Here is a 27,549-nt window from a genome sequence, read left to right on the forward strand (position 1 = left end):
TCGCTACAATGCATAATGGAAAATGTGCTTCCTTTATTCTAAACGAACAATGCTTGTAAAGTTGTGGAAATTATAAACTCGAAATGTGAATTTTAATGTAAATTCTATTAAATTTGAATCTAAAATGAGGCTGTGATTAAAACCACACACTACGAGTCACACTCACCTTTTACCAGTGCGTATTCTGTCCAATGGCGACGGATATGACGGTGAACCAAACTGATCCCCTTGCTTCATCATGTTGCCCCCAAATGACCACCCTAAACTCTGACATCCTAGCGGCCCTCGGCCCTGTAATAATGAAGCAAAAGAAAACAGACTCATGGTTACAACTAACACTATATGATAGGTATGATTGTATTACTATCACTGTAGTGCATCAATGCCAGATGGTAATAGTAGGCCTAATACAGTTCTGTGATGATATCAAGGAAACAACGGTCATAATAGTTTCCTAATCAAACCCACTAGGACTATTCCAGTTGAAATCCATACACCCCCTATGAAGGATGTGACCTTAATCTCATACACAGGGGTGTAGATTTTAAACGGAGTCACCCATTCAGGTAGTCCCATTTTAGAATCACACTCCCTGTGTGGAAGATTAAAGTCATCGTTTCTGTAGGAGTGTGGATTTCAACCAGAATAGCCAAGTGAAAGTATTTGTACATGTTATATTTTCATTGGTGACAAAAGAATATATTTTTCACACAAATTTTTTATCATTGTAAACTGTACATTGTGAGCTTAACTCTCACCACACCGGTGTAGACTGCAGATGACAAGTTTCAAATTTTGTTTTAAAAATTCAACAATTTCAGAAATGTAAATTTGCATAACATAATTTGGAATTAGCATGAAAATACATTAAAATGACAGACAAGCCTAGTATTGGTTCAGTGTTCTTATTGTGATATTATGAGAAAATATTTCAAAAGTTTGGACTTTTTATGTTGAAGCCTATATGGCTAGCACACAGAGCATTAAATACAGTGATGTGAAATTTATTGACATAAGACTCTTATCTCTCAACATCTTTTTCCTGGTTTCGGTAATTTTTTTGTTTTTACAAGACAACTTCCCTTTGTAACATTCAAACATTAATTTGCTTCAAAAAGGAAGTTATAAATGAAATGACCAGTGCTACAATTGGACTTAAAAATTAATTTAGATGTCTCCTTTGCTACTTCTAATACAGAAAAGGGGTTGCTATACCTCAAAAATAGTTTGCCAGTTCAAAGGTTTGATATCACTGATTTTAAATAAGGTTCACCGATTCTAATTTCAAATAAGGCTCGATATCACTAATGTTTAAAACAGGTTCAATCACTAATTCCGCATAAGTTCCGGGATTTCGTCAAATAAACGCCCCCTTACACAAGTGTGGGGGGGGTTTATTCAAGGTTAATTTTAGAACGATAATTCCCACAAAAATCATTAAGAAAACTCAAAAATCACGCTAAAATGACGAACTATGAACTGGAAACACTGACTTCTGGTTCACTTCCCAGATTTTCGCCAATTATTGACGCAATTTACGACCATGTGGACAACTTGGTAAGCTTACTACACAAGATAGCATGGAAATATCAGCATTTTTTAAACATCTTGGTTGAAAAAAGTGGTGGTGGCGTTTATTTGAGGGGGGGGGGGCGACTATTTGACGAAATACGGTACTTAGATTAAAGTTTGCTATCTCTAATTTTAAATAAGGTTTGCTATCATTGATTTCAAATAAGCTTTGCTACCTTTAATTTTAAAATCAGATTCATTATCATTACATAATTACTCTCTTCAGTAGATGGTAATACCGTCTTGCACCAAAAGGGGGGAGGGATATGCTATTTCTGTGTACTATGGGTAATATAATGCCGTCAATTGTCCTTTAGGGATAACAAACCTTAGATATAGTAAACCTTATTTGAAATTAGACATAGCAAACCTTATTTGAAATTAGTGATATTGATTCTTAGAAGTAAAGAACCTTTCCTGTAATTAGTGATATCAAAACAGGAATACAGGACCTTTTTTATAATTATAGCGAAACTTAGAGATAGCGAACCTCGGGTATAGCAGTCCTTAGGGATAGCGGGATATTATGGCTATAATAAGTATGTCAGTTCTTTCAGACTCCCTGTTTATATACCATTAATCTGGATCTGTACCCCTTGCCAACATAATACCAACTCCATGAACACAGACTATAGGATACCCCATTAGATTCTTAATGACCAAACCGTTTAAGCCAAGTATATGAAGCAAGCAATATCCCGGCATATATTGTTGGTGGCCTTTACAATGAACCTAATGCCAATGCATGATAGTGATAGAGTGAATTTGTTGTAGTCCATTACTGATTGATTGCAGGATCAGGTTACACTTTGCTCTACAACCTGATAGCGACACACAAAAGTAGACCCAACTCAATTTAAAACTAAAATTTCCAGGCTCTCGGCTTTCGCTAACGGATAATTGCGTGTGGGCATTCCGTAGCATACATGGATTATCATTATGCAATAAAAACTTGATGAGCTACTTAATTTGAACGTTTCGGGACAATGAAGCAGCAAGCTTGGGTATGCTAAGCACATGCACACCTGTAACAAGGATCATCAACATTGGTCATTCCATTCAGTAGTTAAATTGAGATTGAACTTTTTAGTCACATACACACCCCCACACACAGGGCCATTCCAATTAAAGAAATGTGCCCAGAAGAAAAAGGAATTTTGAGTAAAAATTCCATTAATTTACCTTGTTGCATTTCAGAAACATGTCATATTATAAGTTCTGCTTCAAATTTTGAAGAAATGACAACTGGGAAAGACAATGGAAGTCTAATGGCCGAATTTTCTGGGAACCCATGCTAGATCCAGGGTTGCTGGAGGCAACCCAGCTATAATCAAGTGCCCCCCCACCCCGTGTCTAATGGTGCGCGCCTCAGTGATCCTCATGGATCAACTGGTGCCTTCAACAAACAACATGCTGGAGGCAACCCAGCTATAATCCAAGTGCCCCCCACCCCGTGTCTAATGGTGCGCGCCTCAGTGATCCTCATGTAGTGTCCACAAAAACTTTTGATATAGGCATGTAGCTGATCCTGGTTGCAATGATTTATCTGGAACTTCTTACATAAAAATCCCTTGTCATCACACCAAATCTTCAATTCTTTTGAGTTTTCAATTCACAGAAACTGTAATTTTAGCAGCAATTTTTTTTTTTTTTTTTTTAATTCAAATTTCCTACATAGACATAAAACACTGAATAAATATTTGTGTGTTTTCAATTTCCCTTAAGTTATATAGAATGTAAAAAGCATACAAATTGAAAAAGTTTGAATATTTCACTGTAGCATCTATGTCAATACTCTCACTCTCAAAACCTTATTTTTGCTTCATTCACGAAACTCAACCCACTGAAACCTGATGACATCTGCATTCATGTGCTGTCTTCAATCCCTTCTTTCCTTACATTCCACCTCTTTTATAGCATGTTTATAGTACCAGCACCTTCCCTGCGGAATCTTTCTCACTATAAACATCCGTTCATTCGCTTGTATGGAAGTTCCATTTTACAATTTGCAATGACAGCATGCATGACAATCTGCCAACTCCATCTCAGAATACAATGGATTTCTAGGTAAACATGCTATCTTGATTTTCAGTTTTTTTTAGTCATGCCTACTCTAATGTCATATTGGGATTATGGGAGCTGTATATTTAACCAAATTCACCCATTCTTGAGATTCTCTCTTTCAGATTTTTCAAAGATATACGAAACATAACTTTCAAAAGTTGAAATAACCTTGAGTTTCAAAGCGAGAGAGTTTTCTTCAACAAAAAAATCGTTTTATAAAGTACTGGGTATGTGTCATTAGTATTTTCATGAATGAATGAAAGGATGATTGGATAAATTAATGCAAAGCGAGAGAGTTTTCTTCAAAAAAGTACCTGGTATGTGTCATTATTATTTTAATAAGTGAATGAAAGGTTGCTGGGATAAATGAATGAAAGAAAGAATGAAAAATGAATGAATGAATGGATGGATGAATGAATGAATGGATGAATGAATGAACAAAATAAATGAAAGAATAAATTAATGGCCTGTGTGTCAGGCTGGGGTGTCAGGTTAAAAAAAAAAGTCCCACAATTCCCTGACTATTTGTTTCTTGAACCAAGTACAGTAAAAGCCTATTCTGACTTAATCTCTAATTGACTAATCCAAGACTTAATTCTTTGCTTTTCAACCACCTTGCACTCCAACACTACTACATTGAAGTAGTTCCCCTGATGTATAACTCTTCTCCATTCTCAAAGATTTAAATCAAATCCCACAAGTACAAAGTCTGCTGGATCATGCTTCAACTTCTTAATGAACAGCGCTGCTAGAAAATCTTCTGATGATGAGTTATAACGATGCCTAAGGCAAAATAGCAGCTCATCACAATGTGCTTCCTTCAAATGGTTTCACTGCTACATCAATGAATATTACATGACAAAATGTTAAGTGAATTTTTAAAGAGTTCATTTAGTATTATATATTATATATTATAGTAGAAATCTACATGAAAATAAATTTAAAATCAAATAAAATCTAAAAATAGCATCACATATATACTTGGAATTGGAAGATTAAATACTTTTGACTTTGAGAAATCTATGGCAGATATAATTTACTTTAAGTCACACACATGTATATATAATTATTTAGGCTTTTTATCTGCCGTACAGTGCATTGAAATTTTGTCTTAAAAGCACTTTAATAAATTATGTAGTTGATTAATGTTTAAAATCATTATTTTCACAGAAAACTTAAATTTGCAAATTAAAAATTCTAATTCTGTATTGCTTATGCTGCAATTTTCATTTTAGTTCATTCTGCAATCATATAATTATACGAAGTACAGTGTATGAAGGATGCTATTGTCAAGGAAAAATAATGTGTTCTTCTCAATATGAAATATATAAAATAAACATGTCTAACATAATCTGACCCAACCAGGCCAAAGGAGGCCATTTTGAAACATTCATGACATACTCTGGTCCAATCAGGTGCAGTCAGGCAATTTTGACAATCAAGATATTACAATCATTATCATACCTACATGTATAGTAAGAATTTCATTTGTTCGCGGTCCGAGTGTGTATTTGAAAATACAACTCAAACACGAGACCTTGTAATAGAAAATACTAACCAATCACAAATGAGTTGGTTTACTTCCACGATACACACACAGGCATTCATCACAGTGTAATAAAGCAGTGTCGGTATATATTATGTATGACTGTATGTATGTTCATTCAAATGAATTTTGTACTCAGTAACCAAGCATACTAATGCTAAAAACCTGCAATACCTAGTATAGTTGGTTACAATGTTATGAGCTCATGCCCATTTTCTTATGTATTTCAGTTTTGCTACCCATTTTTCCACCTGTATCTCTATATCATAATTGCTTTCTTTTGGCCTGATTGAATCAGATAGCATCAAATTAACTTCTTTTTGTAACGATAGAAGGATCCATCCTTCATCCTCTAGACACTCAGCATCCCCTACAAAGGACATTCAGAATTAAATATATTCAAGAGGATTTCCCGCAGAAAAGTCCACTGGAAATCGATTCCATGGGTCAAGTCGCTATTTATAAACGAATCTCTTCCTAAATAAGCAGCCAAGAGCAATGAAAGAAAGAGAGAGTGTGGGGTACACACACTTGACCCATATGCATGGATACATGACCATGTAACACCATCAAAGGCAAAAGGCAGTATTCGATTAGTTCATTACTATTAGATACTGAATTTCGACTGCTCAGTGCTACAAGTGGGTAAGTGCAATAGCTGCCCTGTGAACATCTGGCGATTTACACACAGTATATTGTACTCATCCACATGGCAGCTACACATGGCAGCATTGCACTTACCCACTTCTGGAACTGAGCAGTCGATTTTACTTTGAGAGCAGACTGTTTCAAAATATCTGCCTCCATAATGCTATATTATTTACTTGTGGATACAGCATTTTAAAAACTTTAGGAGCACAATGATTCAAACAACATCACTTCCAAGTTAACAGATAGTAACTGCTGTATTACTTATGTACAGATACATCATTTTACCTTAGGAGCATACTGATTCAAGCATCACTTCCGAGATACCAGACAGTATCTGCTGTATTACTTATGTACAGATACAACATTTTGACTTGGGAGGCTAGACTTATTCAAAAGCAGGTGAAGGTGCTTGAAAAGAAATGTGGCCTACAGACTAAATGGTGGGAAAGAAGGAGAGCAGGCAAAGATGTCTGATGGTAGAGAAAAATCAATGCCAAGGAATAAATGGGGAGGCTGAGCAAATGAAGGTGGATGTATGGATGGAATTAGATTGGGGTTCATAGTTACTGAACTCAAACTTTAAAGGCAGCAGTGAGACAAGAACTAAAGGAAAATCATGGTGAAAGACAGGGATAAACAAGAAAATGGCAAACTGTTCTAGACGGACAGAGCTGGTAATTTTCTTTCAAAGAGTGCCAAATTAACCACCATATAAATGCAATATTTTGTCTGGCTATTAATTTGCACCCCACTTCACTTGATACCACCAGGAAACACATGAAAATGTGCGACCTTCAATGAAAGAAGGTCGCACATAGCTTTTAAAAATGGAATTTGAGTCAGCGTTGATGTTTTTTGCATGAATTTTAAAATTCTTTTTAGTTGTCAGGGAGATCTTAAAATTCAGTGAGAGTGGCTGAAAAAAAGTGTGCCAAAAACGGTACAAAAAGATAGAGGAGAATTGCGCATATCGAGTAGCCTCATTAAAAAAAAGAAACCTCACATTTGCATTCCAATTTGCTGTTTTCAGGTTTCTTATGACATCTCTTTTTTTTCCCTTTTTCTAACCAACTATAAAATATGCAACCAAGCAGACTACTTCTTATTAAAACAAGACTATACATGACAAGGACCTCAAGAACAAGCTCAAATCAGGTTCTGTGTTCAAGTGCCTTATATCCCTAAGCGCTATCTGAAGAGCCCTTAAACTCATCACTATTCCTGTTTCTTATCCTTATCACCTTAAGGGCCGATATATTCAACATTGAATATTCGTTTGACAAGGACTCATTATTCAATCGGTCAATTATGTTTTTATTTTTCTAACAAAATTTTGTTGATGAAAAATCACATTTGATGTTGAATGTCTGGTGGAAATATCGTCAATTTTAAGTCAACAAACATTTGTTAGAAGTGAAACTTGCAAATAGAATATATGTGACACAATATGGTTCATGGGGGCCAAAGGAGACATTTATGAAAATTGAGTTACTGTAATTATTACATTATAGAATAGGCTATCATGAAAACACCAAAAGTCTAGCATACTTAGTTCTAAAGTTATGAAGTTTTTTGATGTCTATTTTCTTATGTATTTTTTTTATACTCCATATTTTTACCTTTATCTGAGTTTAAAATTTGCCGCATTTGGCCCCCATGGACCAGATCGTGTCACATATATAAAATATTGAATAATTGTTGCATCAAATATTCAGCATCAAATCTAAATTATGAATCAGGCCTTTTCCTCATCACCTTAACTCAATTCATCCTGGTAATAAGGTCAATGACACAATTTCCCCAAGATGGATTAAATATTACTTTTGAATGCTACATTTTCTGCTCATCATGGAGCATTAGTCTAGATGTTTGATTGATCACGTTTTACAGATTATGCATAAAACCATTAACTTGTAGGCCACATGAAATTAGTATAAAATCAATCAAACATTTAGACAAACTGGTACTGACAAGTCAAAAATCAGGATTTCTGCATGGGATGCCGTATGTTGATTCAATTTGATATTTCATACACAAATTTGATTCTGTACAGATGAAGAATAACTTTGAGTGATTGGATTTCATTTTGGAGAATAGCACCTACTTTGTGAAAGCTAAATTGGTTTGATATTAAAACTAGGGCATATCACTGCAGATTGACAGGACAAGTGTCCTATTTCAGCGATATTGTCTTTAAGTGGAACTAGTAACAGTTCAAGACAGCCCTGGTAGAAACCTGAACCCACACTAAATCTGAAAGATAAAAAAAACCTCAAACCAAAATTCTGACTCAACTACAAAATCAACTGCCTAAAACTGTGTCTCTGTCTTGAGATGCTAAAATATATACAAGGAAAACAAGATTCATCCTTTGTACAGAGCTACCCATTATCTAAAACACTTTTCAGTATTCTCAAACCGAAGTCACTATTTCCTTTACAAAATCATCATTTTCACACATGTGTTTACACATTTTGACAGTATTTTAGAGCATTTTTAGTCTTGTTCAATCTATTTGCAGACTATTAGCAAAATCAGTATAGAAATTCAGTACTAGCTGGCAGCTCTATTTATATGTGAGAAATAACAGTAATACATGTAGTAATATTTTCTTCTGTTGATATATTAATATGTTCTTGACATTCAAGCATTGAGATAACCTTTCGGTTCCTAGTATTGCTATTAAGGTTTTAAATAACTGACTTTTTACAAATTATGAAATGTCAATGTCTAGTAGAATCATTGTTCTTTTAAAGTGGTCCTGCAAAAATTATAGAAATAACCATACAGATGAAGTCCCAAATATATTTTTCTGGTACATGGAATTCTGCCGACATAAAAGATACGGTCTGGAATAGCTCCTGCTTATTTGTTGGACCATGGGTCCATTAACCCTTCATACCTCAAGTAACCATGCGTAAAGTAACGAATACCCAATACTAGATGTAACTTTACGAAGGGTCCCTATAGTAAATCCTTATTACTTACGAAGGGTACTGTTCATAAGTTTAGTGAAATGGAACAAAGTTATGAATGATTTCAAGACTTACGAAGCTTCGTAAAGTTTAGTGAAATGGTCACTGAGATCATACAGCATCACAGAACCTGCTCTGTGAGAAACAATCTAACTCTTCATCCATGGAAGGTCTTTCTCTGTGCTGGCACCTACATTGTAATATCTGGACTGCCAATCACTGGCGGCGATGATTTTACAATTCAAATCATGACATACTTGTTCAAGTCTGCTTGTTTAATTTAGTTTTCATGTGAGTGTACATTTGCTTTTTTCACTGTTTTTCCATCTTTAAGATTTTATGTACTTTTTGTATTGCTTGTATCTTAATTTGTTTAGTGCTACTAGACTTCCAAATTTACAGGCGGTGGCAGATGCAATATCGCCATTTTTGATGTCGCCATTGGATAAACACACAATTCTAAATGTTATGTGGTTTTAAAGCAAAATTATGTCATTCTAAAACCGTTGCGATGCAACAAATTACCCCACTGTACATGTTGTTTTTCAATTTGTAAGTGCTATTCTTGTTGAATATGGGCTGTCAGCTTTGTAGTTTTGTCAGCATCATACGTCACATGTCTTATACCGCCTGCTAATTTATGCGCAATAAGTTTCATAAGTTAAGTTAGTTAAAAACAAGTCTCCCCTATGTGAATAACTTGCTTAATCCGATCTGATTTACCTTAAAATGCAATGCATTAAATATAAATGAACTAAACACTTACATTAAGAAATCCACGACAAGCACATTAGCATATTTCTTAGAAGATCAATTTCACTCAGACATGATCTAATTTTCTTTATTCAATTAAATGAAAAAAATCTAGAACCATGAATCTGTCTACAGACACTAATTAAATGAAACAAGATAGACCATCTATTTTATTCACCAAAAGTTTTACTGGTTTATTGGCAAATATACAACAAACGTTCCATTCCTAATATCCCTGATAGGTGAGCGAGATGGCAGGTGCCATTAGCTACAATTTAACTAAAGTGTACTTTTATCCATTTATCTTATATGAAATGAGTCAAGGAAGCCAATAGTCACATTTAAATTTCCATCTAGGTCTTGCAGTTTTTAAGTTAAGGCCAATTAATATTCAAAAAGAAAGTTTTGGGCGTTCCCCTCTCCCCCCGATAAAAATCATCCAAATTGGCCAGAAATGACACCATGTCAAACATAGGGATTGCTATAGAACCCATACCATTCCTCTTGTGTGTCCGCTTTATTTGTCTCTATATTTGAGTGCAAACACAGCCAGGTCATACTCCCCTCCAACCCGCCTTAATGCTTTTAATTTCATCCTAAAAAAAGTCAAAATGTGTAAAAATTACTAAATAGATTCATGAAAGGAAGCAAAAATTGCAAAATTACATAATGTGAGCATATTGAAGCAGTAGATATGAATTACTATTTTGCAGTTTAACTTACTTCCCTTGATGACTTCCAAGCTATGTGTAAATTGTAGTGCTTCTACTAATTACAAAGAGTTATGCAAGCTTTGTGAACAAGAATATTAAACTCTTTCAAATGCAGCTGTGACTGTAGTATGATTTAGTCTACTAGATTACTTCCAATATATATTTAAATCAGGCTACGATTTCCCAAATGTAAAAGGTTCACCTGGCTTCAGGTAGATAAAGTTACAAGCTTATTTTGCATTATCTTCTGTTTCTTTGTGAACTGCTGATAGTATACAGGAGCAATCTAACAAATTAACTGCTTTTGCTCATGGCACATAAATGAAACAACAGAAAATCCCACTAGTCTCTCCTCATGGTGTATAAATGTGCTGATCGGCACAAGCCGTGGCGATTTGGCTGCCATCTTGGATATGCAAGTGAGGGAAAACATATTCTACAATTACTTCATGAACATTTCAAATTATTAGTCCTCATTCCTCATAAACAGTTTTTAAATTCACCTTTACTGCACATCCAAGATGGCCGTTCATGCCATGGCAGCCATTTTGATGTGCAGGGAAAGGAATATTCCCATTTATCAGTTTTGCACATGAAGTAGTAATAATGTGCAGTAGTATTCGTATTAAATGCAGATGATGCATTTCTTGAAATTAAACAGTTTGTATCTTATGAATGACGACAGTACAAGCCAAAATTGTCTTTATTTTCGACAATTCATTAAAAAGCCATAAATGTACAATTTCCATCAAATTTTAATTTTGTTATTGCGAACTCAAAATGCTGAAATAATATTAGCATACCTGTCAGGAAAGGTTTCTGTCCATTTTAAAGCCAAAATAACAAGGTAAAATGAAAGAAACTCCACTAGCTGTTTTAACGTGCAGTTCAATGGGGGCTTAATGTCTAAATTATGTCCAAATTGATCTATTGACCAGAAAAATGCAACATATTTAGCCAATTACATTTAGGTGTGGGTTTGAAAAAAATTAACCACATTCATAATCATATTGTAAGATTGTACATTATGGTTGCAACCTCCATTCAACAATCAAAGCTCAAAATTTGACCTCACCTTGTAGAGTATGTGTTTTATATCGTAGAAATGTGAAATGTATGTTCTGTATGAGACATTGAATTGCAATAGTAATTTGTATTTTATTTATTTAACAGCAATTTGCAGTTAAGCATATATGGAAAGAATTCCATTATATTCAGACCAACAATTAATGGTTTCCCATTATTTCACACTTTGAATGCTTAGAAAACATCTCTTTTTGGTTAATTTCTAATCAAACAATAATTCTAAATGCAATAAATGCAACCATGTTTTTGTATGGTTTTAAATGTTATGCAGGACCCTGTGTAAGGACAACATTTCAGCTGGTTGGGCTACCATGGGTAAATATGTGTAACAAATAAATAAATAAATAAATAAATAAGCAAGTAAGCAAATACCAACATTTTTGAAAGTAACAAGCTAGCAAAAATTAACAACAACCTCTATACATGGCCTAGGCTTTATGTATGCATGCAAGATACTGCACAGTGCACAATGTGTTATAACATACCAAATTGATAATGATACACAAGCTGGTGCCTACAGTAATTGCTATGAAATTCAAAAGAAATATAATTGAAATTCCAGTGGCAAGTACATGTACCTATAATTTACCAAAAAATATTTGCAATAATTATTTATATATCAACACATACCTGATTCATTTTCAGATGATTTAAAAACAAATTTGTCAGATTATTGTCCCCGGATTATTGTTCTCCATGCAGTAAATTCCACCTGTCATTAGCACATACAATTATCCTGTGAGCATTATATTGTGAACTTGTCAATATTATTAACCTGTGCCACTCTAACACACCATAGCCTCTAGCAACACACCGTTACCTTACACAGTAACAGAGTGTGAGTGAAGAGAAGCTTGCATGCGTAGGCAAGTGGCACGTTATGCGTTACCATGGCAATGGGTGTACTATGACATCCAACAAAAGGATTGTCTGCTTCCGATTTAGGCAAAAATAATGTGATCACTCAACTTTGAAAAATAGTAGTAGGATTAGATCACCTTATACAGGAATTTTATTGTAAACATGTAATTAAAACGTGCACGACGTGTTCAAGTTCAAATGGTATGAAATTGGGTAATTAAACCAGCCTTTTTGTTCAATTAGCTTGATGCACTTTAAATATCCGTTGGCTAGGAAAATTTTAATCAAATTATTGTGGGAGTTAAACCAATATAATAAGCCACACTAACCAACATACTGAATTCTCTCAATATTATGCTAACCTTGATCTTCATAATAGCCCAAGGCTACATTTTAATATGGTTCAGGCGACAAACCAAATCTGAAAATTTGCAAAATATGTTTGAAAAAAAATGTTTAGCTTTTTTTTTTCCAGATTTTTCAAGCACAATTGGTGATATCTTAGGATCATTAAGACCCTTCCAGAATAATTTTCTTTAAATGACCAACCCTACTTAGTTGAGTCTGGCCATCGGTACAACAAGGTGTTTTTCATTGCCTAAGGGTGTTCAGAATGTCACAAATATTTTGTAACAACTGTGTTACCAAATTCTCTTGTAAGGCCAAATGAAGAAAAAAAAGGCTATGCAAAATGCATAAATTTTTTATTGTAATTTTTGCACCCAAATTTCTTAATTTTTTTCTGATGACTAAACAGAATATACAAATATATTTTTAAGGCAAAACCCCATCCAAAACCTGGAAGACAGGTGCTAACATGTGAATTTTAAAAGCTATGTGGGGTGCTGCCTTATGGGTGGGTGTATATATGTGTGGGGGTGTGTGCACCTTCCATGCTTATGTGCCTTTGCTGTCTTGAATAAAGGATTTAAAAAGCTAAAAATCACTGTAAAATTAAAAAGTCATCTAGCTCCGTGACAGCGCCCTCGTATACATGCTAGTATATTGTAAATCCATAAATACCTCTTAAACCAAATGAAAAATAGTTCTGAGCAACTTTATTCTACGATGCATTTTCATTTCTTTCCTCAACATTTTGTACCTAAATCCACTTTCAAAGGGTAAATCTTATCACTTTCAACCATATTGACTTGTACCACCATGTATACTGTAAACTCTATTCATGGTGGAAACTGCTATGACACACAGTAAGCAGCCATCAATGCCAACATGTGTATCTTTGGCACACATTCTACTACTGCACCATCTTTCAACACAATCATATCCTCCCTACAGCAACTGGAATTTATTCATCACAAATGAACACCCGTAGCATTGTCAAGTGTCAACACAATGCATTATACATTGATGCTTCACCAAGTTCTGTCAACACCCCCGATTCGCTCCCCATCATAATCGCCATCGTTATTATTGTATAACCGCATCGCTGACAAGAGTTCATCGGAACGTCCTTGCGTGAAGTGCAATCAAAATGTCATCAATGATTCCGTTTTGCTCGTCACTTATGAACGGAACTACACCGTGATACACGTGTTGACACTCAGATGAAATTAAATATTTAACATACCTATTCTATGCTATGATGTTACCTTAAGGGCAAGCTCTCTCCTTCAGGACTGCACATCAATTGTTTTTGACACTAGCTGGGCTGGTAATTCTAAAAAATTACTAGCCTTGTTCGCAAACCGTGACGATCCTCAAATAGCGAATGGCGAGTTAAATGAGGTATCATTCTTTTGGCCGCTCTATTGGGCTATGAGTACCACAATGCACTGAGACAGTACTACATTATACTTATTTATAGTCACCATGATCTAAAACTGTTACTCACTAATATGAGTGGGTACTAGGATAGTGGGTACATTAGAAATGTTACCCCTATCTGATAGAGCAAAGTCACACACTACTGGTTTAACATACAACCCTGTCCACCTTGTCCTATATAATTGAAGACAAAGATAAAAAGACTAGCTTGCGTCTGACGTCACTGTCAATCAAATTCTCTACGATCCTTGATTGGTTAATTAGTGAATGGCGAAAAATTACGTACTTTTAAGCTTCTACAAGGCAAAAAGCAACTTTTCCAGGCATTGTTGACATGGTGCCTTCGCGAAAGAAAGTTACCTAGTATAAAGACCTAACTTTTGAGATGGTTTGTATGTTTGATGGTGCAAAATTAACAATAAGGCGCCCAGTTTTACCGCCGTGTGTTCAGCAACTCATATCATCATGACACTTGTAAACAAACCGTGCTCGACTTTGATTGACAGATGACGTCAGACGCAAACTAGTCTTTTTATCTTTGTCTTTCATTTTAGTGTGTCTCATCTAAAGTTGAGAGAAACACTGTATTGGATTTTGCAATGGCAGATTCGAATCAGTGCGTTTACATGATTGCATCACCAGCAATTTGGCGTTTTACACGCATGTATATGCCCTGCAGGATTAGGTATAGCATGCATGATTCCAATCCGCCACTGCGAAATCCAACATGGCATTACTCTCACCTTGAGATGAGACACACTACAGCACTACTTGCAGTATATTATTTTGGCGGAGAGGGAGCACTCGGCTTAGCCCTCCAGCCCCCCCCCCTCCTTGGTCTAAAGGAGTCTTTTTTTAAAAATAATTTCCATTAAAATAATGTGACGTGACATTTATTAAAGTTCTTTGAATTTGCTTCATTCTAATACACGATGAAAATTGAAGTTATATTTGAGATTAGGAGAGAAAAAAATCCAGACAGGCTTGCCATGTAGGGTCGGTCGCCTATCGGTTGGGATTTTTTTCTAGAAAAGGCTTTAAATGACCCTAAACATTTGGATGCATTTTGTGATTAATTTAACAACCACAAATTTGATAGCAACAAAAACAACTGAGCTTTGACCCAATGTAGGGTAGGATGTGCATGTAATGTGCAAGTGTACATGTTAAAACTGCAGATAATTTTTTTAAAATCAGATCTAGTATTACCACACAAAAATGGATACTGCTAAAAATATCCCACTGCACAGCATAAAATTACCTGGTACAACTGCAATGCACTTTGTACAAAATGCAAAAGCTATTTATGATATACATTGATTGATTTGCCATTACTTGTATTAAATGTTTTCATTAATACTGTAAATCTCAGATTATAATATTGACATACTGCTTTTAATTTAACCAAACTAAGAACAATGATCAATATATCTGATTTATATAATGTATGACTGAAAGCCTACTCACAAAGTCAATTTTAATGGGCATAATTGTTGTTTATTTGTCAGGGTGCAGTTGCTTGTTAAATATTTTGGTAGCAATTATTACCAGCAGTATTAAATAAATGACACATGTTGTAACATCCAACTGAGTAAACTAAATCATCCTTGCTTGTGTCCAAGGGTGTGAGTGACCTTTATTAAAAAAAGAGGAACTTTGTTCAAAAAAGAGTAAAAAAGAGGAAAAGCACTGAAATGTGCTCAAAATGGACTGAAAATGAAAGAAAAGGCTAAAATTTTGCCTCAAAGAAATTTCCAAAAAAGAGGAATTCAGCTTAAAAGAGGAGATTTCACACCCATGTATGTGCCAATCCTTGCTTGTGTCAATTATAAAAGATCCTTGGTAATGGTAATACTGTGAATCATCATTTGATGAATGACAGTATTTAATTTGATTCAGCAAATATTTGAACTAAATTTAGTTTTTAACAAATATTTCCATCTACTGTAGATAGCAAAGTAATAACCTGTGCAAAATTCTTCATTAGATGGCAATTACAAACAATGCTAACAACAAAACTTTACTTTCTAATTAACTATTCATCCAAATAATTATTAATTCTAAATGACATTTGGATTACAAATTTATTTTTTGACATTTGGAAAAATATCTAGTCCCTGGACCTAAAGCCAACTGCTAAGATCATTTGTGGTTGATTAAAGGAAACTGGTAAAAAAAATATCACAATTTTGTTTCCATCCTTTTTTTCCCCTTTTTTTTAATTTCGCATTTTTTACAGGAGAAATCATTTTTTTCTTCACATTTAGTGGAAAATTAAAGGTGCATTTTTTGAAATATAAAATTATGTACTTCTAGCATAAATTATGTTATCACTATGCTATCTACTGAAGATAGCAATAAAATAGCCTTTACAGATAAATAGTTGGTTGTTCTTGAAACCATCAAAATGTTCTCCCTGTGCAATATACTGAAGATAGCACAGAACTATACTATACAAATAAATGTTATCACTGCTGTCTACTGAAGATAGCACAGCAAATATATACAAATAAATGTTATCACTGTTATCTACTGAAGATAGCAAGCAAATATAGTATACAAATAAATGTTATCACTGCTATCTACTGAAGATAGCACAGCAAATATAGTATACAATGTTATCACTGCTATCTACTGAAGATCGCAGAATAAATATACTACACAAATAAATGTTATCACTGCTATCTATTGAAGATAGCAGAACAAATATAGTATACAAATAAATGTTATCACTGCTATCTATTGAAGATAGCACAGCAAATATACTATACAACTAAATGTTATCACTGCTGTCTACTGAAGATAGCAGAGCAAATATAGTATACAAATAAATGTTATCACTGCTATCTACTGAAGATAGCACAGCAAATATAGTATACAAATAAATGTTATCACTGCTATCTACTGAAGATAGCAAGCAAATATACTATACAAATAAATGTTATCACTGTTATCTACTGAAGATAGCAGAACAAATATACTATACAAATATGTTATCACTGCTATCTACTGAAGATAGCAGAGCAAATATACTATATAAATAAATGTTATCACTGGTATCTACTGAAGATAGCACAGCAAATATATACAAATAAATGTTATCACTGCTATCTACTGAAGATAGCAAGCAAATATACTATACAACTAAATGTTATCACTGCTATCTACTGAAGATAGCACAGCAAATATACTATATAAATAAATGTTATCACTGGTATCTACTGAAGATAGCACAGCAAATATATACAAATAAATGTTATCACTGCTATCTACTGAAGATAGCGGAGCAAATATACTATACAAATAAATGTTATCACTGCTATCAACTGAAGATAGCACAGCAAATACTTCAAAGATAGTGACAAAATCTTCTCCCCTTCTATGCACCGATGACCAATGGATCAACCGTCTTGTTGTCAAGACTGTTGATCAGCCAATCTGCATGATTGTTTATCACCCGTGTTTTTACACTTGTGTATGTGATACGCACAACCCAGACCACGAAAGATATAAAAAATAACTTTAATAGTTACTTCTGTGCTGTGTACAAAAATAAAGACCTATTCAAAGTGGCATTTAGCATCATGCTATTTAATGTTACACTTTTTTCAAGCTAGAATTTGTGCAAAATATAACCACATAAGAAAACATTTATCAGTCCTGTACAATGATTTTATAAAGTCGATAATATATTATCGAGTACAGCTCATGGAGGCAGCCATTAGCAGACCACCCATTGTTAGAGGGCTGGATGATTTTCAGCTGCACACACAAATGAATAGGGGAATTTTGAAAATGAATCATGACTTTTTGATAAACCGCTTACGGCAAAAATTCTGAGCACTGGGTGATTCTAAATTTCACATACAATGCACAAAAAAATATTTGTAAAATCTTTGTCGAGAGATTAAAAAAGTTATCGAGAGAATTTTCTGTAATATTGTTTTAAATTAGCACAAAATATAATTTTCTAAGCAGAAAAATTGCCACAGTTCCTATCTTGCCATGGAAAACTACAGGAAGACCACCTGCAGAGCTTCAAGCCACATGACAGACATCCTGGCGCCAACTGCAAATGGCTGCGCCCATGTGATGGAAGTCGATAATATATTATCAACTTTATAAAATCATTGTACAGGACTGTTTATTAAGCCAGAAGTTTGATTTTCACAAATATTGAAATTTTGTGTGAATTATTAATAAAATCATGTTTACCACCATTAAATAAAATGTTTGCAATTTGCAAAGGACTACTAAGAACACTGTCTGGTGGTCACGGTCACTATTCACATTATTGTTCTTGCTTAAAGGTGTGTGACCAGATCACCAACATCATCATTCTATTTTCCCTCATCAAAACTGATATTTTGGTTTCAGGAGAAAGCTCATATTTTTCTCATTACATCAGTAAAATTGAATGTTTGATGTATGTTTTGTTTAGTTGGTATCAACAAAAATGTGGTAAAAATTGGTAAACACAATCAGGAGTATGTACAATTCTATATTATGAGTCATTGTTATACACATTTTTGCTTTTGATATGAAAACTGCTGGACCACTACAACTATTTGGAAACAGTTCATTTTGATGGTAGGCCTTAATGTAAGATAGAAAACAGAATATGAAAATAATAACCACCCACCTTTAAGACTACACACAGTTATTATAATAACACATCTATTTTCATCCTCAGTCCAATTCTATTTGATTAAGATTGATGCATGCCCAAGATAAAAGAAATCTCCCAGAACTTATCAAAACATCAATTTAAATTTATTGTAAAATATGGCATCTATAAAGGAAGAATAATACAATTATTGATACAATAAATATTTCCTGTGCAATGATGAAGGAAGTATTAGGCTATTCAATTTGAAATTCACAACCCCCTTTATGGAAGACATGAGCTTATCTTTTACACAGGGAGAATATATTTCAAATTGAGTTATTTGAATGGGTGACTCCATTTGAAGTAACACCCCTGTGTGGAAGATTAAAGAATTGTCTTCTATATGGGGAACATGGATTTCAAATGGAACAGCCTATTTCCACACTTGAAATTTCATTTCACTGTAAATTATGGAGGCATAACAAGTTTTATATAGCAAATTCATTTTGCTTTAATTAAAAGGTGGCAAAATTTCTGTACGACACTTTATAATATCTATTATTCCTGTATTATTGAATATTTTTTCAAATGAAATCAGAATATCAAACTGGGAGGAAACTGCATACCTGGATATTGCAATTATTTTCATGTGGTTGAAAAATCAATGATATACATAGAATTTGACCACTTCTTTTTAGTATTGACTGGATCTATTTTCAAATATTCAATGAGCATTCAGCAAATTTTGAGTAAAGGTTGGTGTTATGACATGCTCCCAATGCTCTTGAATTGCACACCTTAGGCAGTTATGTTTTTGATTGAATTTGGAACATGATTAATTTTTTGACCCTGTACGATTCGGGGGGGGGGGGGTATTTTCAGGGTTCTTTTTGAGAGTTATGAGTTTCAAAAGGCAAACAAAAAATACCTGAATTTGACATCCTAAAATAGAGTGGTTGTCAGCTTTTAAAGCATATTTTTTATTTCCAAACTACCACCTCTCAAATGGCAGCAAGATAACAAACTATACAATATGATGCATGAGTGTGACCATGCGGGACCTTGTACTCAATATATTTCACTTCCAAGCCAACCATCACACTTGCACATCCTAGTGAAAATATCTGTGGGGTGCTACATGTATAAGACAGCTTTCTGGTGACAAATTGAACCGCATCTTCCTCGCTGTAAAAAACTATAACGTGATGTATTGAACAGGTCAGAAATAAATGCTACCCTCAAGAAAAGAGGTGTTTACTGTTTCAGCATCAGTTGATGATGAATGTTATTGATATTGGCTGTGTAATGTATGCTCTCACATAAATATGCAATACCAAGTATATGAAGATTTCAGATACAAAAATGGTCATTTCCATTATTCTCAATTTGAGTTCCAGGCAAATAATATAACTGGTCACACTCACATATAATAAGAAAATATGTGGTAGAATTTACCTTGGAATTTTTAAAATAGGGTGTCAATTTAAAGCCAGCAGATGTTGTTGGCTTTAACTCAAAGAGTTTGAAAATGGTGTTTTTCTGTTTTTGTATCAATTGGAATTCTTCATCACATCAGCACCAAATATATCCCAGCAAGCACAAATGTTTTCAAAACATTATATGTGTATTATAAACATGTTTTAATCACATTTAAATGTCATGTTATAAAAAGGTTATAAATGTCAGAATGTTATTGTAAAATATATTTTGCAAACATCTCCCCTCCAGCACTGCTGAGTGAGTGGAATATACATTTTGCATGGAAAAATAAAATGTTGTAAGTCAAAAATTAGAAATAATATATGAACAAACGTCAGCCATTGTATCTCCTAATGATTTGCCTCTTCGAATTTACATATTTTCGTACAATTTCACGCTAAGTGTGCACTTAAAAGTGGTTATGTAAATCGAAATGGGGCACTAATGCTGGAAGGGAAAGAAATCATCAGAATATGATGGTATTTGGATCAATAAAGACATTAAGCAGATAGGAAATCATTGATGCAACAGAATGTGTCTGAGGAACTGCATTTGAATCATCAGCAAATGTAAGAAAAATGTCGTGCGCAAATGTGTGAATGGAAAAATGTCTTGCACAATTGTGTGACAGCCTTTTTGTATCAATTATTTTTACAAAGGTCAAATTTCTAGTAATAACTGCAAAATGTGGTAAATTCACAGTAAATTAACTTTCAGCAGTCTATCTTATTCACAAAAATGAGTGAGAAATTTGAAGCCATAATGTACTATCTTTTAAAATGAGTTTGGTCATTTTTTTAACCTGGATTTTTGGCATATTTGTAATGTGTGCACATGTCCCAACACCTAATTGGCTTCAGCCAAATTGATTGTGTTTTTAGGACAACAGAGCAAGTTTGAATTAAAGTCATGACTTTGAATCCCATAAAGTTAAGAGGCTAACATGACCGTTAAGCCGCTAAGATAGCAAGTGAGTTTTCTTACAATTTTACATCATTAGTTTTGTTTAAAATGATCAGAAAACTTTAACAGTTGTTTTGGCAAAGAATAACCACATTAAAATTGGAGCGAAAACATATATTTTAAAGCCTTTATATGTGACACAATCTGGTCCACGGGGGCCAAAGGCGGCAAATTTGAAACTGAGATAAAGGAAAAAATATGGAGTAAAAAACAATGAAATACATAAGAAAATACACATAAAAAAACTACATTTTAGAACCAAGTATGCTAGACCTTTGGTGTTTTCAGTAAATGATAGCCTATTGTATGTATGTATAATGTAATAATTACAGTAACTCAATTTTCAAAAATGCCTCCTTTGGCCCTGAGACTAGTAAACGAAGGTATACTAGTCTCAGTTTGGCCCCCATGGACCAGATCGTGTCACATATATGATTTCACGGAAAGACATGCATTCATGAAATAACTGTAGTGTGTATGTCTACAAATTATGTGCAAAATCAAAGAGTGTAAGTGTGAAAATTGCTGACAAGTGAAAATTCACCTGTTCAAAAAACAAATAGATCATTCACCTCCCAAAATATGCTATAGGCTGTTCCAACCATGCTTCTTATAAATATATTCAGGTTATATGCTGATTGAATCAATTTGAACCAATATGGGATGGGTAAATAGTTTGGCATGAAATTGAACATATATTGCGATGGCAATTTGAACACAAACGTCACACTTGTTACGTCAATGCCTTCAATGTGCATATCTTGGACTAACCATGCACCTACGTAATCTTACATAACACCCACGACATCTACTCAACTTCCAGAATGAAGTGGGGGGACTGGTAGGGTAGATACTCCATTCATCTGAAACCAACTTATGGATACACCTGTAAGTGTAAGCAACACAGATGGATACGGTGCCATTGTAAAATACTCTAAGCAGCTTTGTTCTATAATCTATGACTTAGGGATAGAGAAAGTTAAGGTTACATCATTCTTAGAACAGAATTAGTCTAGATGACTCCTTCATTACATGGACTACTAGTAGTACTAGTATCTTACTGTCAAATTGCTCTCAGCTATTTTGTATTCTTGCCCCTTCATGCTTAGAAAGAATAATTTGCTCATGTAAGCTGCACTTGCCTTCTCAACTGTGGTCACTGCCCCTTACAATGATCAAACAGGTGCACACAAAGTAGGTAGAAAAACACACCATCACAGTGAGTAACAACATTGACACTAAAATCATAGGAATTCCTTAAAAAACACAAGGCAACACTTTATGATGATGCAAATTTTTCCACCAGAATTTCATAAAGTGGCTCTTTTAAATTTTCTTGCAGAATAAAATAATCTGTAGTTAAATCCGGGCAGTTGAATCTTAGTGGATACACCCTTGTCTGTCCCTAGAGGCAGTCTTGACTAGATCGATAGTGGTGGCTTAATGGCCATCACTAAACAAGGTGAAATAAGAGTCCCTGAGAGACAGGAGAGAGAGAGGGTACTTATTCTGTTGTGTGTCCGATAATGACGCATCTGCAACAAAATGCAATTGTTGCCCTGTGCATCATTTTCAACATGCAAGCTTCCTGAAGTATCAGTGTATATACGTTTAATGAAGAAAGTAACAAGTATCTTTTGAATTATAAGGCTATTGAAAAGCATAGTGGCTCACATGCTAACAGAGGGACTATGGATGCTATCTTTTAATTCTTTTCAATTCCGCATTAACCTTTGTGTACAATTGGATTTATTTCCAAAACTCTCTTTGTGTACAATATTAAAGAAATTTGGTTAATTGAACAGGGGAGATTAGAAATGTTAAAATATTGCATTTTAAAATTTAAATGTACCTCTTCTCTTTCATTTTTAGCCCATCGTAAATATTGGGACAAATTAAGAGATTGCCTAACTCAGGTCAGGTATGATTGGTAGTCAGATATTCAGGACAAGTGATCCCATGCAATAACGCTGTATGGTGCACAATTGGGACAGGTCTTGCCAGAATTGGGGCAAAGGCTTCCAGGAAGAGTAAGGAAAAACAAGATGTTTTCAGTCCAATTGACCATTTATTGAGATTTCCGTCCCAAGCCTAGGTCAAATTGGCCCAAGCCTAGGTCAAATTAGCCCAACAACAACCTTAGAAGGAACACTGATCAAGACTTTAGCAGATGTCTATTTTATAAGAAATGTTAAGTGTATCAAAGTAAAGAGGATGATTTAAAGGAGTATTTTGTGATCCTAGCATCCTCTATTTATGTCATTTTTCATTAGATATCCACGAAAAAAACTTATTCCCAAAATTTCAGTTGATTCCGATTTTATGCGTTCAGGCTGTTATGCATGATTATGTGTATTACACTGCTCCATAGACAATGCGTTGTAATTTCGTTCTGGTGCACCAGAACGAAATTCAAATTTCATGATATCTTTGCTAAACGAATTAATCTGCAAGAAATATTTTGTAAATAAACATTATGTAGCCAGAGGTTCCCAGTGATGTAAAAATCTCAACTTTTTTTGAGAAAAGTGGGGGGATGAGGCTGTGGATCATGAAATGCCCTTTTAAAAGGGAATGTATTTTATTTTGTCAATTGATCATTCAAGATACTGGTAGAAATGATGCAATATAATTAATGAGGCAGCATAACCTATTTCCTCAGATAGATACATCATTCTGTCTTACACACATAAAAACCTTGCACTTAACAACACCATTTCCCGGGCACCATTTACTAAGTCCCTGTAAAGAGGAACTTTGTTGTTATACACATAATGTAGAAGAGGAAGTAAAACTAAAAGCGCTGTTGAATGCATCAGGATGGAGGACAATATAGAGCAAATGGATCAGTTGAGCATATCTAATGCTCCCTCCCACAAATGCCAGGCTTACTAACACAAACTGCTTCCACTTATAATGAGCCAAAGCAGTTTCACATCTAATGACCAAGTTCAACATTCTCCATTCATCAATCATGGGTCATAACTTACCCTTAAGTTGTGGAGACTGAGTCTATACCCAGCACATTCAGAGGTTATTCTGTGAACCAAATAAACGTATTGGGGTTAACAACTTTGCCCTGATAAAATAGTGCTCCCTTTTAATGTAAGTTGTAACAGACAGTCAGAATGTAGTACTAATGGTGACTATTGACAATAGTAATCCTCATTGGCAATGCAAGTAAAGTGGATGCTGACCTAGAAATACAAGCCCTATCACCTCATTTTTGAAAAGGTGAACTCTTTTGACAACTTATTGTAGAAAATGTCTCCCGACTAAGTCTTTTGTTTTTCAGATATATCACATGCCTTACTTATGCACTTTGTGTTGTTTTTAGGACTATTATTCTACAGAATCAAGTATTTCATAAGCCCTGGTGTTCTACATTTCATATTTTGCGGTGCACATTCAAAGCATTTAGCAGAACCAACATTATCGTAACAACACAAGAAATGATCATATTATCACATCAGATATATCTGCCATGATGAAAGCAAGTTAAAATTTGATTCCATTGCATAATGGCCTTCAGGCATCATTCCGGTGGGTGAGTTGATTTTTACGGGAAGTTGCTGCACAATTACGGCGCGTGGTGACCTCAATCAACCCCGCTGTGATCTGTTCTAGATTTATTCAGGAAGTGACAGCATTTCTGTCGGAACTACCGCGAGGTAGTGTAGTACAGACAACCTTTTCCAAATTGTTCATGCTAGGGATGAAAGGAATATAAGGGTTCCTATTGATGTAGACTGATTTAGGCTATTACAGTGCCTTACATCTAAATGAATTAAATAAAGGAATAGGCAAACCGCATGTTTTTCTAGAATGACATTTTTGAGTGAATTTACATGTTTGTGTTGAACATTATACAAAGAATTAACAAAGAACAAACTAATTTAATAAGAAAGGAAAAGGGAATTATATATCATTAAAATGTGATTATGTACATCAGAAGAGCACTTTTCTTTTCGGCCAAATGTCTATGAAAATAATTTCTATAGTGTGTTTTGTCTCAAGTTGAGAGTAATGCCATGTTGGATTTCGCAGAACTTTTGCAGATTCGAATCGGTGCGTTTACGCAGTTGCATCACCAGCATGGACAAAACCCCCTTCTATATGCGTGTGCATACGCTCCGCAGATTAGGTTAGACCGCACGCTTCAAATCTGCCACTACAAAATTCAACATGGCATTACCCTCAACTTGAGATGAGACACAATATAGCTCCTCCTTGGGAATTAGTCATCTTTTATGGATGCAGATATATTTCTTCAGAAATCAACACTTCAGTCCCCCAACACTTGAATACCCCCATGGGTGTTGGTGATAAGAATCCAGGCTTGTTTTGAAATCCTTTACAATGCTATGAAAATATTAAATACTGTATAAGACAATATTTCCATGTACAGATATTTTTGCGGTTGCAATAAGGTACACTTAACAATTTTGCAAGGTGATGATCTGGTGACTGGTGATCGGCGATCTCGTAAAAGTGGTGAGGTCTCCTCCCCTTCTACAGGGTAAACCGTTGATCAGCTAATCAGCCTGAATGTTTATCACCTCTGTTTATATGCTCATGTACGCTCGGCGCACAGCACAGACCATGGAAGTGATAAAAAAGTTACTTTAGTAATTAAGCATAGTATAAGCTTCATTATTGTTCATGTTCGCGGGGTGCTTAATTCTTGGGCCTATGTCAAACCTCGAAAGACGCGAAAAATAAAAACCACCACAAAAATTTCGGCTTATAAAATAGTTAATAAGAACCATCAAAAGGTCTCACCAAGTATCACATTTCACAGTTCACTACTTCAAACAAAATTGATACATTTAGGCCTACACAGTTACATATTTCAAAGTCTGTCATGTGAGTGTGTCAAGTATATCTTTCTGTAAATAATCTGCACTCATGCATCGTAAATGTAAGTAGTATGTTTCTGGAAAAAAAATCTTTAATTTTGTCATAAAATTCCACCATTACATCAGAATTCACTGCAGAGTAAGAGAACACTATGTGCCTATGAGCAATGAATCTACCACCAAAGTAGTCTCAGTCCCAGTCAGCTTATGCTCCTTCATCACTAGCAAACTGTCTGGCGACAACCTCTGACTACATCTTTTCTGGTTGTCCTAAACCATCGAGCTATATAAATAACTTCAGCCCGGTCCAGGGTAGTGCTATGCGCAGACATTCAAAAGCTAACCAATAGAGTGTCTGGATCACACAATTACAGATTCATATCTTGGCCAATTGAAAGCTTTGTCAAACTGTTATCCAATCAGCGATTGATATTTTGAGATTGTTGCCAGATTGCTTGTTTATTAAAGAAGCGCAAGCTTGCTGGGACCGAGACTACTACCAAGTTGCCTGTTATCATTGTGCTGTTATGCAACCTTTCAGTTCAACTAGTGAAGGTGTGCATCCCACAACCTGCTAGCTTTTGAGGCCACTTGGGACTTAATATTTACAATATCACATGCTCAACACTTTATAGGTAGTTCATCTTGACACTATTGAGGTGTTTTGAGGCCCAACTCATAAATCTCCAAGATTCTTAATGCGAGCACACACACACACACCATAAGTAAGATCATCGATTCCTCTGGGTGTTTACTGAGAGTTAATTTGTTAAAACAACAGAACTGTCACAAGTCAACTTCAATACTCTCACAAATCCCTTGAAAAAATTAAAATTGACAAAATTTGCAGCCACCATGACATGATTACCATAGTGTCTTTCAAGGAAAATGATTGCCCCATGCCCTTGAGCTCAAGTCAAGAGGACACCAAATTACAAAGGGGCATATCGTTGTGTGGTTAAAAAGGTTGCAAAACAATATGCACACATCTGCCATTTGCACTATAACAATGAATGAGCTTTCTATATATCAGACAAGGAAATACAAGAGGTATTCTTGGAAGAGGATTGTAGATTTACCATTATGAACTACTTGGATTTCCCTAGACCACTTATTTTCAAAACCGCTCTGGGCCCCCAGAGATTTTTTCGTAAAAATAGAGAAATTGAAACTGATGCTTCCCATATAGCCTATATAAATTTTATTGGAGGAAAAGAGTTGATTTTGCAATATGTGTCCAAAGAGTTTTGATCACTTTCTCCATAGTGCATCAAAACCTCAGTGTTTCTGATAAAAGGTCAGGTGTGACTTGTAGATGAAAACATTCAGAATCGTTTCATGCTGTAGAGGTAACAATACCAAGTGCATTAAAAATATGAACTCCCAACTGACGGTGTGTTGCAAACAGGGCTCCAAATAAGGAGGGCCCAAGGGCCCTCGAAAAACAGTGAGGGCCCGCAAAAGATGCATCCGGCGGGCCTAAATGGCCCGAAAAATTTGTGGCAATTTTGATCACTTACGGTAGTAAGCTTACTGCAGAATTCAGCAGTCATGCAACACTCAATTACCTGACTATATCGCATTCTAAATTCACATTTCAGGAGAATTGAAACAAATTCAAGGCCAAAAACAT

General features: G+C 34.8%; 1 protein-coding gene across 1 annotated transcript in view; it reads right to left on the minus strand.

The window, feature by feature from the left end:
* Positions 1–27,549, minus strand: part of LOC140151374 (PAS domain-containing serine/threonine-protein kinase-like) — a 117,426-nt gene that overhangs the window by 44,695 nt on the left and 45,182 nt on the right. Inside the window, 1 exon segment of the mRNA XM_072173685.1 lies at positions 167–291. Coding sequence (XP_072029786.1) covers positions 167–291 — 125 coding nt within the window.

Source organism: Amphiura filiformis, chromosome 4, assembly GCF_039555335.1.
Source record: "Amphiura filiformis chromosome 4, Afil_fr2py, whole genome shotgun sequence".
Taxonomy (NCBI): Eukaryota; Metazoa; Echinodermata; class Ophiuroidea; order Amphilepidida; family Amphiuridae; genus Amphiura; species Amphiura filiformis.